The 11,946-nt window shown below is 44.1% G+C and overlaps 3 protein-coding genes across 3 annotated transcripts; all 3 read right to left on the bottom strand.

Annotated features, from left to right (window-relative positions):
- c1qtnf9 (C1q and TNF related 9) lies at positions 1-1,457 on the bottom strand (the record flags this gene model as incomplete). Its single annotated transcript, XM_083901582.1, has 2 exons — positions 1-773; positions 1,208-1,457. 2 exons carry the CDS (start codon positions 1,455-1,457, stop codon positions 1-3), a joined length of 1,023 nt encoding a protein of 340 aa, XP_083757708.1.
- Positions 1,458-3,698: 2,241 nt separating this feature from the next.
- Positions 3,699-5,222, bottom strand: tagln3b (transgelin 3b; the record flags this gene model as incomplete). The annotated part of the gene is made up of 4 exons (XM_083901583.1): positions 3,699-3,840; positions 3,919-4,021; positions 4,107-4,281; positions 5,043-5,222. 4 exons carry the CDS (start codon positions 5,220-5,222, stop codon positions 3,699-3,701), a joined length of 600 nt encoding a protein of 199 aa, XP_083757709.1.
- A 2,413-nt stretch (positions 5,223-7,635) lies between these two features.
- abhd10b (abhydrolase domain containing 10, depalmitoylase b) lies at positions 7,636-11,806 on the bottom strand. The gene is made up of 5 exons (XM_083901603.1): positions 11,701-11,806; positions 11,119-11,305; positions 9,193-9,304; positions 8,798-8,935; positions 7,636-8,320 (listed from the first exon to the last, which is right to left on the bottom strand). Exons 1-5 carry the CDS (start codon positions 11,792-11,794, stop codon positions 7,979-7,981), a joined length of 873 nt encoding a protein of 290 aa, XP_083757729.1. The 5' UTR covers positions 11,795-11,806; the 3' UTR covers positions 7,636-7,978.
- Between the last annotated feature and the right edge of the window lie 140 nt (positions 11,807-11,946).

Here is an 11,946-nt window from a genome sequence, read left to right as displayed (position 1 = left end):
CTATTGTGCTGCAAAGATTAAAAACCCAGAGAAGGTCGTGTCGTCATCTTCGTCAGCGAAGAGCCCGTTGAACAGCTCTCCTCCAGCCACCTGCAGCCACACCTTATCGGCCACCTCCAGGTGTAGCACGGCGCCCCCTGCTGCCTGGTCCTCGCTGCTCTGGTAGTTGTCCGTGGTGTGGATGATCCTCACGCCGTTCTTCATGAGAACCACCTTCACGTTCCTGGAGAACACGGTGATGTGGTAGGCGAAGTAGTAGGCGCCCGCCACGGCGCACGTGAACCTCCCCGTGAGTGGGTCGTAGTGACCCTGCTGGTTGTAAATGATCTTGTCAAAGCGGATCGGTGCACTGGCTGCTGGGAGTTTAGTCGCCGCCGTGAGTCCCACAGAAAAAGCACTCTTATACAAAACGGACGCATCTCCCTTCTCACCCTTATCGCCCTGCTCCCCTCGAGTTCCCTTGTCCCCGCGATACCCAATGTTGCCCTTGTGACCTGGGACACCCATGTCCCCCTTAGGGCCTGGCCTACCAGAGGGGCCCTGTGGTCCCTGAATTCCTCTGTCACCTCTGAGGCCGATCTCTCCCTTTAGACCCTCTGGCCCGAGAGGCCCCATATCACCTTTAGGCCCTTGAGGACCAGGAAGTCCAAGCTCACCCTTATTTCCTTTCAGACCCATAGGTCCTTGGACGCCTTGGGGACCCAGTTTCCCAGGAGGGCCCCGTTCTCCGTTATCGCCCCTTTTTCCTTTGAGCCCTGCTGGGCCAACGGTACCTGAAAATGACACGCATGATGTAAATGACACGCATGTTTAGGATTTAGAAATACAACATCATCATCATACCTACCTACCTACCTACCTACCTACATGTATACATACCAACTGATCTATCATCTATCTAACTACCTACCTACCTACCTACCTACCTACCTACCCACCTACCTACCTACGTACATACCTACCTTCCTACCACCTGATCTATCCATCCTTCTACCTACCTACCGATCTATCTACTTGCCTACCAACCTACCAACCTACCAACCTATCTATCTATCTATCTATCTATCTATCTATCTATCTATCTATCTATCTATCTATCTATCTATCTATCTATCTATCTATCTATCTATCTATCTATCTATCTATCTATCTATCTATCTATCTATCTATCTATCTACCTAATTATTGTGTAATGTCAGGTACTTACCAGGTTCCCCTTTGTCTCCCTTGTGTCCATTGCTGCCGGCTGGACCAGCTGGACCCCTTTCACCTCCATCACCTTTGTCACCTCTCAGTCCATCTCGCCCGTCTCTACCGGGGCTGCCGTTGTGCCCGGGGTCCCCCGGTATGCCCGGGTGTCCGCAAACGCAGGGTTTTGTTTGGGCTTGTTCCTGCGCGACACTCCAGACCACCAACAGAAGCAGCAGAAGGGCAACCCTGAACATGACCTGCAGCATTGTCTATCTCCAAAAAACCCTCCCCCCAAACTAAAATCTCTCAATGCAAAAAAACAGTTCCACTCAAAGTCAAAGCAAGGGCATAATTAGCGCCGCGACCAGTCAATCCTGAAAGAGTGGCAAAGGCAGTGGAGCAACACACGACCAGCAAAAGCACACGAATAAAGATGGACGAGAACTTTGGACGAGGCTGACGTCAGTTCAGTCTCATTGGTCTGTGTTTTCCGGGCTTACTTATTGAGTGTGTGTCAGTTAGACTTCTGGACACGAGGCTAATAATAAGCTGAGTCCAAGTGTTTGTGAGTGAGGGGTCAGACGTGCGAAAGGTCAAAGTTTTACCTTCCTGTACAGAGAAAAGCCAATGGTTATGACACGCGGTCACAGCAGGACGCATCATTTGGTTCAGGTCTCGTCACCCATTTAGTCAGACGTTCAGTTTCTCGCCCTACGACACTTCATAGAACAATAACATTTAAACAGCAGCATTTGTTATGTGCTCTCTTTACTATGACTATTGGTTTTGGGGCCAAACTTAAAGGCGCCATATGTAAGAATGTGGCCAAAAACTGTTACTACATTCAAATTCAAAATACCGAGGTCTTTTAGGTTTACGTTTTCTGACGTAACTGGCAACCCGTGGTTGCTCGGCAGCTAAGACTCTGCTGACTGCAATGATTGGTAGACGGCGGTAGGTGGCGCCACATGCCAAAACATGATTTCAAAACATAAACATGATTTGCAGTCTGCAAAATATTTTTTTTTATGCAAATATTTTGTCTGTACTGTTGTTGTTGGTGAGTTCAGTTTGTTATATGAACATTATTCCTGAGTCTATGTGACATATTAGGAGGATTTTATGGCCATTTATTCATTTATTACATAATGCACCTTTAAGACCTTTTATGAAATCCTAGGAGAATTTTAAGGCTTTAAATTCAAATTATTGGATTTAAGACTTTTTAAGACCCAGCGGACACCCCGTTTACTTTACTTGCTGGATATTAATGAAATGTTAATCCATGCATGCTTTTCTCATATGTGTCCCTTCAAAAATGTCAACACTCAGTCACAAGTGAGCCCATAAACTGGATCGCTGACATCAAACGTGACCTTTCATGGTCCAGAGCCCAGCTCGCTCTAATGAAAATCAAGTGTCCAGTCACTTTTCAGTGGAGGTTTTTGTGGCTCTTCATTTGCAGGAATAATGAAAGCATACAGATGTTAGATGAACCATTAAACAGCAAAGACTTAATACCTCACTGAAGGTGACTTTGGTGAAAGCAGAGGTGACCTGGCTTCAGTGAAGCCTCTCTCTGGTTGATGAACTGTCATCATTAAGCCACACTGCTGCCTCTTTATTAGATTGTGTACAGTGAGCAGAGGCAGCAGGGATGGGCTCATGGGAGGAGCTGGAACATTAAATCAAGATAGTGAGTGAATAAGTAAACACCAGACACCCGTGACTCTACACAGCTCTCGAGACACACCATGTGAATACTGTATATGCTCACTTTATTTATTTTTTTATACATAATTCCTCTCACAAGCCTCCAGAATATAAATATATTCAAAAATATAAACATGACAATACATAAATGTGCACATTCAAGCAGTGTCTGTACACGTCATACATGTTGGCTACTGCACGTGGGGGTTTTTGCACGAAACGGACACGAAGATAGGGAAAAGACGTCGACTCACAAACAACTGAAACTCATTCGTAATCTGAGGCCAAATCATCAGGACCCGGTCTCTCTCGTCCCAGAAAACCAGGCACAACGTGAGGTTGATTTGGTTACAGAGGATACTGCGACGAGTCGGCGGAGACAGTCGTCAGAGTTTTGTTAAGTTTAAGGCAAAAACAACGACAAAACGGCTGAAACGATGACTAATGATATACAGAATATGTACATACAAATCATTAGCATACAGCATGCTCTAACAGCGGCGAACAGTATAACACGGATGGCTTGTTTTGTGAGGACATTTAAATCTACAGTTTTCCCATAAGACTAAAGTGAAAAGGAAGACGGCTCGAATAAAGCGATCTACAGCATCTGACATCATTATTTTAGGATGTGGTTTTGAACACGGTCTGGGAAAAGCAGCAATTCCAGGGAGGTTGAGGTTAAACGTGGCAGGTGCTAGGAGCGGGGGGGGGGGGGGGGGGCTACAACACTTGGTGGTATTAGTAGAAAATAAGGTGTGGAAGCAGAGTTGGCAGGTTAGGCAGGAAGTGGTCTACATGATCTGACGGTGCATACCGTAGCCCGTCATACCGGCCTGAGAGGCGCCGCGGTTGCTGCCCATCTGAAGACCAATCAGACTCTGTCCTTGGCGCAGCTGCTCGTCGGTGAAGTCCCGTCGATAGCCCTGGGCTTTCCTGCAAGATGTTAGACAACGAGAATGTGAGGAATAGGTAAAAAATAAAAGTCTGACGTTCCGTCGTCTTGGTTTTTACCTATTGAACCAGTCTCTGTCCCCTCTGTAATGACCGTCGTCCTTAGTGACCGCCACACTCCCAAGAGCCATGAGAGTCCTTTGCACTGCAGCCATGTCCTTACCTGTGGTAAGTAAAAAAAAATAAATAAAGTTTATGATATAACAACACATTCTACACCCGTCGTAGATACTGAGAGATCTCTTTACCCTCCCACAGGTCCACGGTTTGAAAGATGTCAGTGGTCGTCACGCCGTACGCCTCTGACGCCTGCAGGAAGTGAGAGATCTTCTCCATTTGCTTGAAGGCCATTTGAGTTTCTGGAATCTTCTTGATGGGTTCCTTTCCCCGTGGATGCAGGCTGTTGATGAGTCTGCAGAGGATCTGGACAAAGAGGATCAGGAAGCCATATACAGTTAGTAAGACTTGAGATGGTGGATCCGGTCCAGACGCCCTTGTTATCTGGGGAGGGGAAACTTGAAAGCCTTCTAGTTTGTGTCTTATCCTAAGTTATAGCTGTTCATGTTGAACACCAGCTGTGGTTATAAGAACATGTGAATATAGTAACTAGCATTTCCTCACACCTGTATGTGTTGTTGAGTCAAAGTGATGAGCCTATTGGTTTTGCTAAGGGTGAATACAATTTAAGTCACACAATGGTCACACCTACTGGCAAAACATTTGTTTTCCAGTCTCCCTTTTGTCCTTTATCATTTTATTAGAGTAATTAATGTAATTCCAGGTGAAATCACAGGAAAATGTATTTGCTATTAAGTTTAATCGGTGGATGAAGCTATTAGAGAATTCTTGGAATTATTGCCATTAAGAGTCACAAATGTTAGGTATTTAAATGTCCTTATTTCTCCCTGTAAGATGGAACATAGTCTTCTTTTTTACCGACCAATGAATCCTGTGCTTCAGCTGATCATCGTCTTGCATCACATTACAAAAATTACCAGGCACATGAACGTGGTTGCTTGTTTTATGACCCGCTCATGTGGAGGATAAATCACTAAAAGACAATGATGATAATTCATAAGTCTCTTTAAATCTAACAGAGTTGGTCGGTCTGCTCTGATGCACTTTGAATTATTCATATATAACAGCAGCTGCAAATATTAAGAAGAGTGTCTGCAGACACTCACCGTTCCATCCATCAGCCACTTCTGGAAGTTCTGTTTGCCCGTCTGTGGTCTCTCCAGGTTCCCTCCGCACTGAGCCACGATCCAGTCCACCAGCCTCTGCTCCAGGTCCTGGTCGTACTTCTGGTCGATCTTCTCCTGGACCTCCCGGCTCAGGCCGTAGCTGGGCCCCCTGTTCGCCATGGCAGCTTCAGCGACACGAGCAGATCTACAGGGAGAACACGATGAGATGGTGAAACAGCACAAACCTGACACTGACAGGAGAATTTCATTAAGAAAGACTAATAATAAAAAATAAACTATTTTATTGTGGATGTCCACCTGTCTCTGTCTGTCTACAGAAGCATCTTTTGGAGGCTGTGGCTGAGCAGAGAAGGGTGTGGTCTCTGGCTGCTGTCCCGAGCAGGGACAAGCCCTCTTATTGCTATGGTAACAATCAAACCTGTTTCCGGCGAACTGGTTCCTGTGATAACTGTTTAACCTACAGCAGGGAAATTAAAATGATAAAAAAAAAAATCCTTTTTAAATAAAGTTTAAGCCTCTCGCAGTGAAGACCACACAGTTGTTCTATATTTAGCTCTGCATTAATTAAATTACGTCAGTCGTCTTTGCCGCATATAAAGCTCGCTTTTTTGTTCTCGTTGTTGCTGCGGAGTAAAAACAAAAAAATCAAAACTATAAAATGAAGTCGCGCCTCTTCCATCACGATGCGCATTCTGCAACGTGAGCGTTTTTTTTTTTGCGCAAATCTCAACACTGCGACACAAATGTTTCCATGAATGAATAAGGACTAAAAGGATGACTCACTGAAGAGGAGAGCGCGGTGACTGTGATCCGGCAGCGCCGTGAGCTGTGCACGGATGAGGAGGAGGAGGATGAGGATGATGCTGCTCTGAAGCGTCCATGAAGCGTCCAGCCCGCTGCGTCTCACTGTGTCCGTGTGTGTGTGCGAGCAGAGAGCGGCTCGTTTTATATGCCAGCTCGTCCAGTCCAGGAGGAGTCCCGAGAGACAGCCAACACTCACACACACAATTCAGTGTGTGACCTGACACCGCTGCCGGACAGTGAAGTGCAGGCTCAGGTGGAGGCAGCAGGAAGTGACCCTCAGTGATTTAAGTCTACTGGACTTTATCCACAAATGTCAAGACTTTGGATTTGTTAAGCAGTGAATATAAAAACCTCATTGTCGTTAAACTTTTAATTCTATCAAGTTTTCCTCTTCATAATATTAGTTATACTGTATATAATGAATGTTGTCATGGAGGTTGTGACAAGGTAACACTAGGGAAACCTTCTGGGAATCAAAAGAGAACGTTCTCTAAAGGTTGTGCTAAAGTAGCGTCCGAAGAACGTTCTGGGAACCTTTGAAGAACGTTCCCTCGAGGTTCAGAGATGGTCTTCTGCAGATCTTCGTTGTCATTTTGGATTTATTTTTGACAGTTATTAAGTCGTTTTTCTGAAATAGACCAGCACGTGTGGCACCAACAACCATTTATAACCAAATAGAACCAATTATATTTTTCCACCAACCTTCTGGTGCTTAGGCTGAACTCCAGCATCTCATCTTGACAACGTCTACATGGTCAAATGCATTGAGTTGCACTCAAATCAGTCAATATAAAGTGGAATTATTTCAAGGGAAATGCATGAAGAAGGTCCCATAAGAAGGTCCTAAGATTATTATTGTTTATGACCGAATAAACATCATTAGAACAGGTAGATTCACTGACTTCAAGGGACTTAAAGGGCCCAGTGCAAACATTGTGTCACTTTCAATGGCACGGAAGCAGCACGGATGCATTTTGGATGTGTGGATCACTGTTTGGTGATGGACGAGTACCTTGGGAAATTCTGTTTGCACTGAAAGAGCATTTCCTGGTAAACGATGACACGAGTTAAAACAAATCTAGTTTTAGGGAGAGGAGAGGAGCATCACGCGCCTTTTTGCGCCATCTCCACAGCTTGCATTACACAAATGTCACGCTGTATGAAGCCATAAATTAGTTTGATAGTAGTTTTGACACAGAAATGGCTCCAACAGCTTTAGCTCCACCATAAGCTAAAAGGTCAAAGCCGCAGTTGAGCAGACCTGAGAGAGTAAAGTGGTCGGCTTCGCCCCATTGAGCAGAGTGCAGCGAGTGGCCAATTACATGTTAATAATCAACAGTCCAGTGGCTCCATTCAGCAGCCTCTCTACAGGCTGTCAGGTACAGGGAGTCATGTAACACAATGTCCAAACTTCACATGACTGTAACCTACAACCCGGAATGATTTGTGACTCACTGTATGAAGCTATAATTCATTCTGATCCGTTTAAAAAAACAAAACAATCCGATTTATATTCTATAAGATTAAATGGTTAATGCGTATGGTTGTGTAGTTGTTTTGATGCATTTCAATATCAACAGTCCTTTAGGGTCCAGTGTGTAACCTTTAGGATGATTTGTTGTTGCCTGTTCTAGTTTTAAATCTAATTAGATGTCACTAATTAACACTTCATTCATGTATTTCCATTTATGACGTCATGTTAGTCGATGCAACAGACTGAGGCCTGCACTGTAGTGTGCATAGGTTTTATTGGCCCAACTGGGTGAAAAGTGATTTTTAAAAAAGGCACAGGAAAAAAAACTATGCATCTAATAAAAGGGAGGGAGGTGAAAGAGTCAAAACGGTAAGAGCATTGGCGACAACAGCAATGGCAGAACTATGGCTCAGCAACATGGCCGTAGATTTAACAGCCTGGAACATGTATAAATGCAACCTGAAGAACTAAGGGAACTGTAACAGGGAGAGAACGTAAGGAGAGAACAACACAGATGAATAAAAGGTCATATTTGGCAGAGGAACGCGCCATTGTTTGGTTTTCTTTTTCCTTGAGGGTTGACTTAAACACAGTCCTTCTCTTCATAACCACTCAAGCTCACTCCCCGAAGCCTTTCTCATATCATGGTGGTCAGCTTGTCTATGAGGTCGTCGACGGTGTAGACCATAAGCTTGATGTCATCCTTCTCAGACATGCGGTGCTGGCCGTGTCGCCGGAGGATAACGTCCACGTCGGGGCTGAGGGCGCGCTCTGCCACCTGCAGGGAGATGTGCCAGGGTACGTCCTCGTCTCTGAGCCCATGAATGAGCCGTATGGGACAGGTGATGGGGATGGGACTCTGGAGCAAACAGTGATTTTCTGCCTCTTGCAGAAAGTCCATATTAAACTTGTAGAGCCCCTCCTCCGAGTATTTGGTGGGCATGGTCCACTCTCCTTTCGCCTCAAACTCCTTACGTGTCTGCAAATTCAAAAAAGGACAAATTGCGCTTAGAAAATGACACAATATATACAATAAACCATATCATCCAAAACCTTTACAATATTATAGAGAGTAGAGAAACACAGCAATTCACACAATGAGCAAACACTAGAGGTAACAGTGGAGAGAAAAAAACTCCCTTAGTAAGTAGTAGTAGTAAGTAATCTCTGACTGAACCAGACACAAAGATGTGCCTCGACAGGTTGGGGTGAAAGGAAAAATGGTCGACAACGTAGTGGAGGGGGAGAGAAAGGGATACAGGAAACGTGCATGCAGTTTTAAACTAACTTTTTTAGGAAAGCAAACAAAAAAACAGCTTGTCAAACAATATCTGCTGTGAAAAACACATCACATCATTACAATCTAAAAGCCAGTGATCACAGAATATGACAGACATAAAAACAACAAAGCTGCTGGTACCCTGAGACTCTCTATAATGTTACGATGTGCTCTTACCTCCAGAGGAAGAGACTTGTATGATGTGACGATCTGATCAGCGGCAGTGGAGATTCCCACCAGTGCAGCGATCCTCTCTGGTCTTGCGATGGCTGCCAGCAGCATGAGCCAACCACCTATACTGGAACCTACCAGTATCTGCAAGGACACACAAACAGACTGAATCAGACTGGAAACAAAGAAATACCTGAGGAATAATAGTAAAATACATTCAAATGCATCTTCACAAACCTTCCAGTATAATCATGACAGGTGCACTAGTAATATGGTAGCACAGTGCCACCGTCTGGCAATATTGAGGAATGGCACACATAAAAATGCCAGCATTTCTGGTTGAAGAGTTTAACTCCAAATTCAGTGGAACTCTGCAGAGCTAAAGCACACTTGTGTCGTACCTGTGGCCCCTTTGTTAACTCATCCAACACAAAAAGGACGTCTTTTTTCCAGGTACCGATAGTTCCTTCTGAGAGCACGCCCTCTGACGCTCCATGTCCTGTGTAGTCAAATCTGGGAAAACGTGGAAAAAAAACACGATCATCAGTTTGAGAGTGGAAAACAACACCAAAATCATATTATCAATTATGTTTTCCTATTAGACATGTATTATTATTGTGTTCTGTTAATTGGTGGAAATGTTAGTTTGCAATCTTAAATACATTAAAAACTGTCAGTGTTAGTCATTTTATGAAAATGCCTGTTGTTTATTTAGACAGTGACGATTTAATGCCATTTTATGGTAACCTATGAATAACAAATAAGTCTGACATCTGATACGATGCATGTGCAAGCGCCACTGCTACCATGTGACCAGAACATTGAGTGGAGGCTATTTGTCCTGTACGCTGCAGTAAAAATGTCAGCTGTGAGGACTTATATAATAATATCTGCAAATATAGTCACATTTAAGTATTCATGCTTGAGGGAGTTGAAAGAAGCATACGTGTAAAAATGTAATGCAAATCAAGACAATGGAGCTACAGGTCAGTGGTAAATAGACTGATGTCTCTATCTCTAAGATGTATTATGTGTTGGTATTGGACATTAGACAGTAGTATAGAGACGTCCCTAATTCTTTAAAGATTAACACACACCAGCCCTTCTTACTCGAATATACCTAGTTTGTTTGCTCAGAAAGCCCAGTTCGTTTGGGGAGGTGTAAATGCACAACCGAACTCTGATCTGCCTAAAACAAAGGTCTCGGTTTGCTTCAAGTGAACCAAATGCAGGAAGCAGACTACAACGCAGGGCATTGTGGGTAAACGCAACCACAACATATGCACACAAGACCGATAGAATTTGATGGAGCTCCATGTTTTTGTTTTTAAGTTGCCCCGCATTAACCAACAGATGTTTTCTTGTTCATTGTTTGTATTGTCTTCTCCTTCAGTAATTCTTGATACAGCGCCGCCTTTGGTGAGGAGGGGAATACGTTATTCAAATGGTTTGTTTCACAAAAGTTCAATGTGAATGCAAACATGGACTGGCTGAATGTTGCAACCCACAATGAACCGAGTTCCCAATCGTACCGAGTCTAGCGGACTATTAGGTGCGAAAATGAAATTAAGACACAGTGTTGAAGTAACTGTCTGCATGCATCTCTCTAGGTCAGGGATACTCACTGTGCAGTTCTTTAAGCTTTAATTGGTGGCTCACATGGTAGCTTATAGCAATATGATAACATGGCCAAAACATCCACACAATATTTCTCCTTTCACCTCAATGAATGTTTCCAGTAACGGGGGGGGTTAACTGTCAAACCTGGCAACGCAGCACGCTTACAGCATAGTTTACAACCCCGGCTCACTTGAACACAGTGCACGCTTTTAAGTTACGATAGCTCCACGAGCCAGTAATAAAGAAAAGACAAAAACCAGACGGACAGACACAGTGTTGTAAGGAAGAGCGGGGACAAAGAGCCTGAGGTGGCAGCAAAAGAAAATCAACATGAAGACGCCAGAGAGGGGACAAACAGGCAAACCTATCACACCTGCTCCAATAATCGTGCCACTCTGGAAAGTGACACTACAGAGCTGCAAACATTCTCTAAGTTGAACTCAGCAGGTTTTGCCCACTTCTGGAGTTTCTGAAGCACACTTCCCCACTTTGAAACCACTTGTACAGAAAGTGTTGTCTTTGTTTGTGAGCACCTGTGAGTCAACATGAACACTATCAAATCAGATTACTCATGCTCATTTTGAATGCCTCACAGTGATTCAACAAACTACAAATACTGCTACTACTTTGCTCTGCCAGTGTGGCTCTTGTTAGTGAGTAAAATTAGCGAGGATCACTACTCTAGGTGGTGTGTTTTGATGCATTACCTTAGGCAGGCGTGTCCGAGTGATTTGCAGAACTCCTCCAGTGCCTCAGCTTTCTGTCCGTTCATGTTGGACCCATATCCTGGGAGGAAGACCACACCTGGGTTCTTCCCTGTCACTTTTCTGTAGGCCAACTTTGGAAGTTGTGGTCGTGAAGCAAACTGAACTGTGGACTTGTGTCTTCTGTCTCCTGGTGGGACCAAGGTTAAACAAATATGACTATTAACATAACAAAGTGACTCTATTGATGCTAACGTCTGTCCAGATGCTAACAGCATATTGGAACAAGGGGGAACATGAGGCTCGTATTCATAGCAGTCAAACATGCCAGTAATGTTGAAATCTTAACTCATCATAATTTAACTTATTTAAAGTCTTATCGTCCTGAAATACATCGGAATTTGACGCAGACGGAGCAATAACGGCCACAAACGTCAACTATTGTGCGACCATTTTTTTTCTCAGGACGACGCAATGTGTGTGTGAGTGTGTGCGCCACACCCCCTCGTGACCGTTTAAAACGTCCGTATATGAAACTCACGCGGACACAAATCAAATGTGACAACACGGGAGTTTAAAACAAACCTTCAAACCGCAGTGGAGACAAAACCGAGAGGCCTCCATTAGTGGAAACATGTGAAAGTCCTCTGCGCCAGCACCTCAGCGAGATAGCTGCCATACTGCTATAAGATCACGGAGGTAGTATCGCGAGAGTTGCAGCAGTCAGCGAAGCACTTGATAGCATCACATGGCTTTAGCATGGGATTTAGTCACGTAGTTGTCAATTCTTACATATATCACATAAATAAATGTATATAATTGATTTAAATG

The sequence above is a fragment of the Microchirus variegatus genome (genome assembly GCF_963457635.1).
Source record: "Microchirus variegatus genome assembly, chromosome: 15".
In the NCBI taxonomy this organism is placed as follows: Eukaryota; Metazoa; Chordata; class Actinopteri; order Pleuronectiformes; family Soleidae; genus Microchirus; species Microchirus variegatus.
The sequence above is the reverse complement of the archived record's forward strand: the minus strand, read 5'-3'. Positions and strand labels throughout refer to the sequence as shown.

Excerpts from the sequence above, each read along its gene's own strand:
- abhd10b (XM_083901603.1), bottom strand. The coding sequence starts at position 11,794 with ATGGCAGCTATCTCGCTGAGGTGCTGGCGCAGAGGACTTTCACATGTT. Across the intron at positions 9,305-11,118 it reads CTCGGACACGCCTGCCTAAG|ATTTGACTACACAGGACATG; the intron begins GTAATGCATCAA and ends ACGTTTTCCCAG. Across the intron at positions 8,321-8,797 it reads ACAAGTCTCTTCCTCTGGAG|ACACGTAAGGAGTTTGAGGC; the intron begins GTAAGAGCACAT and ends TTGAATTTGCAG.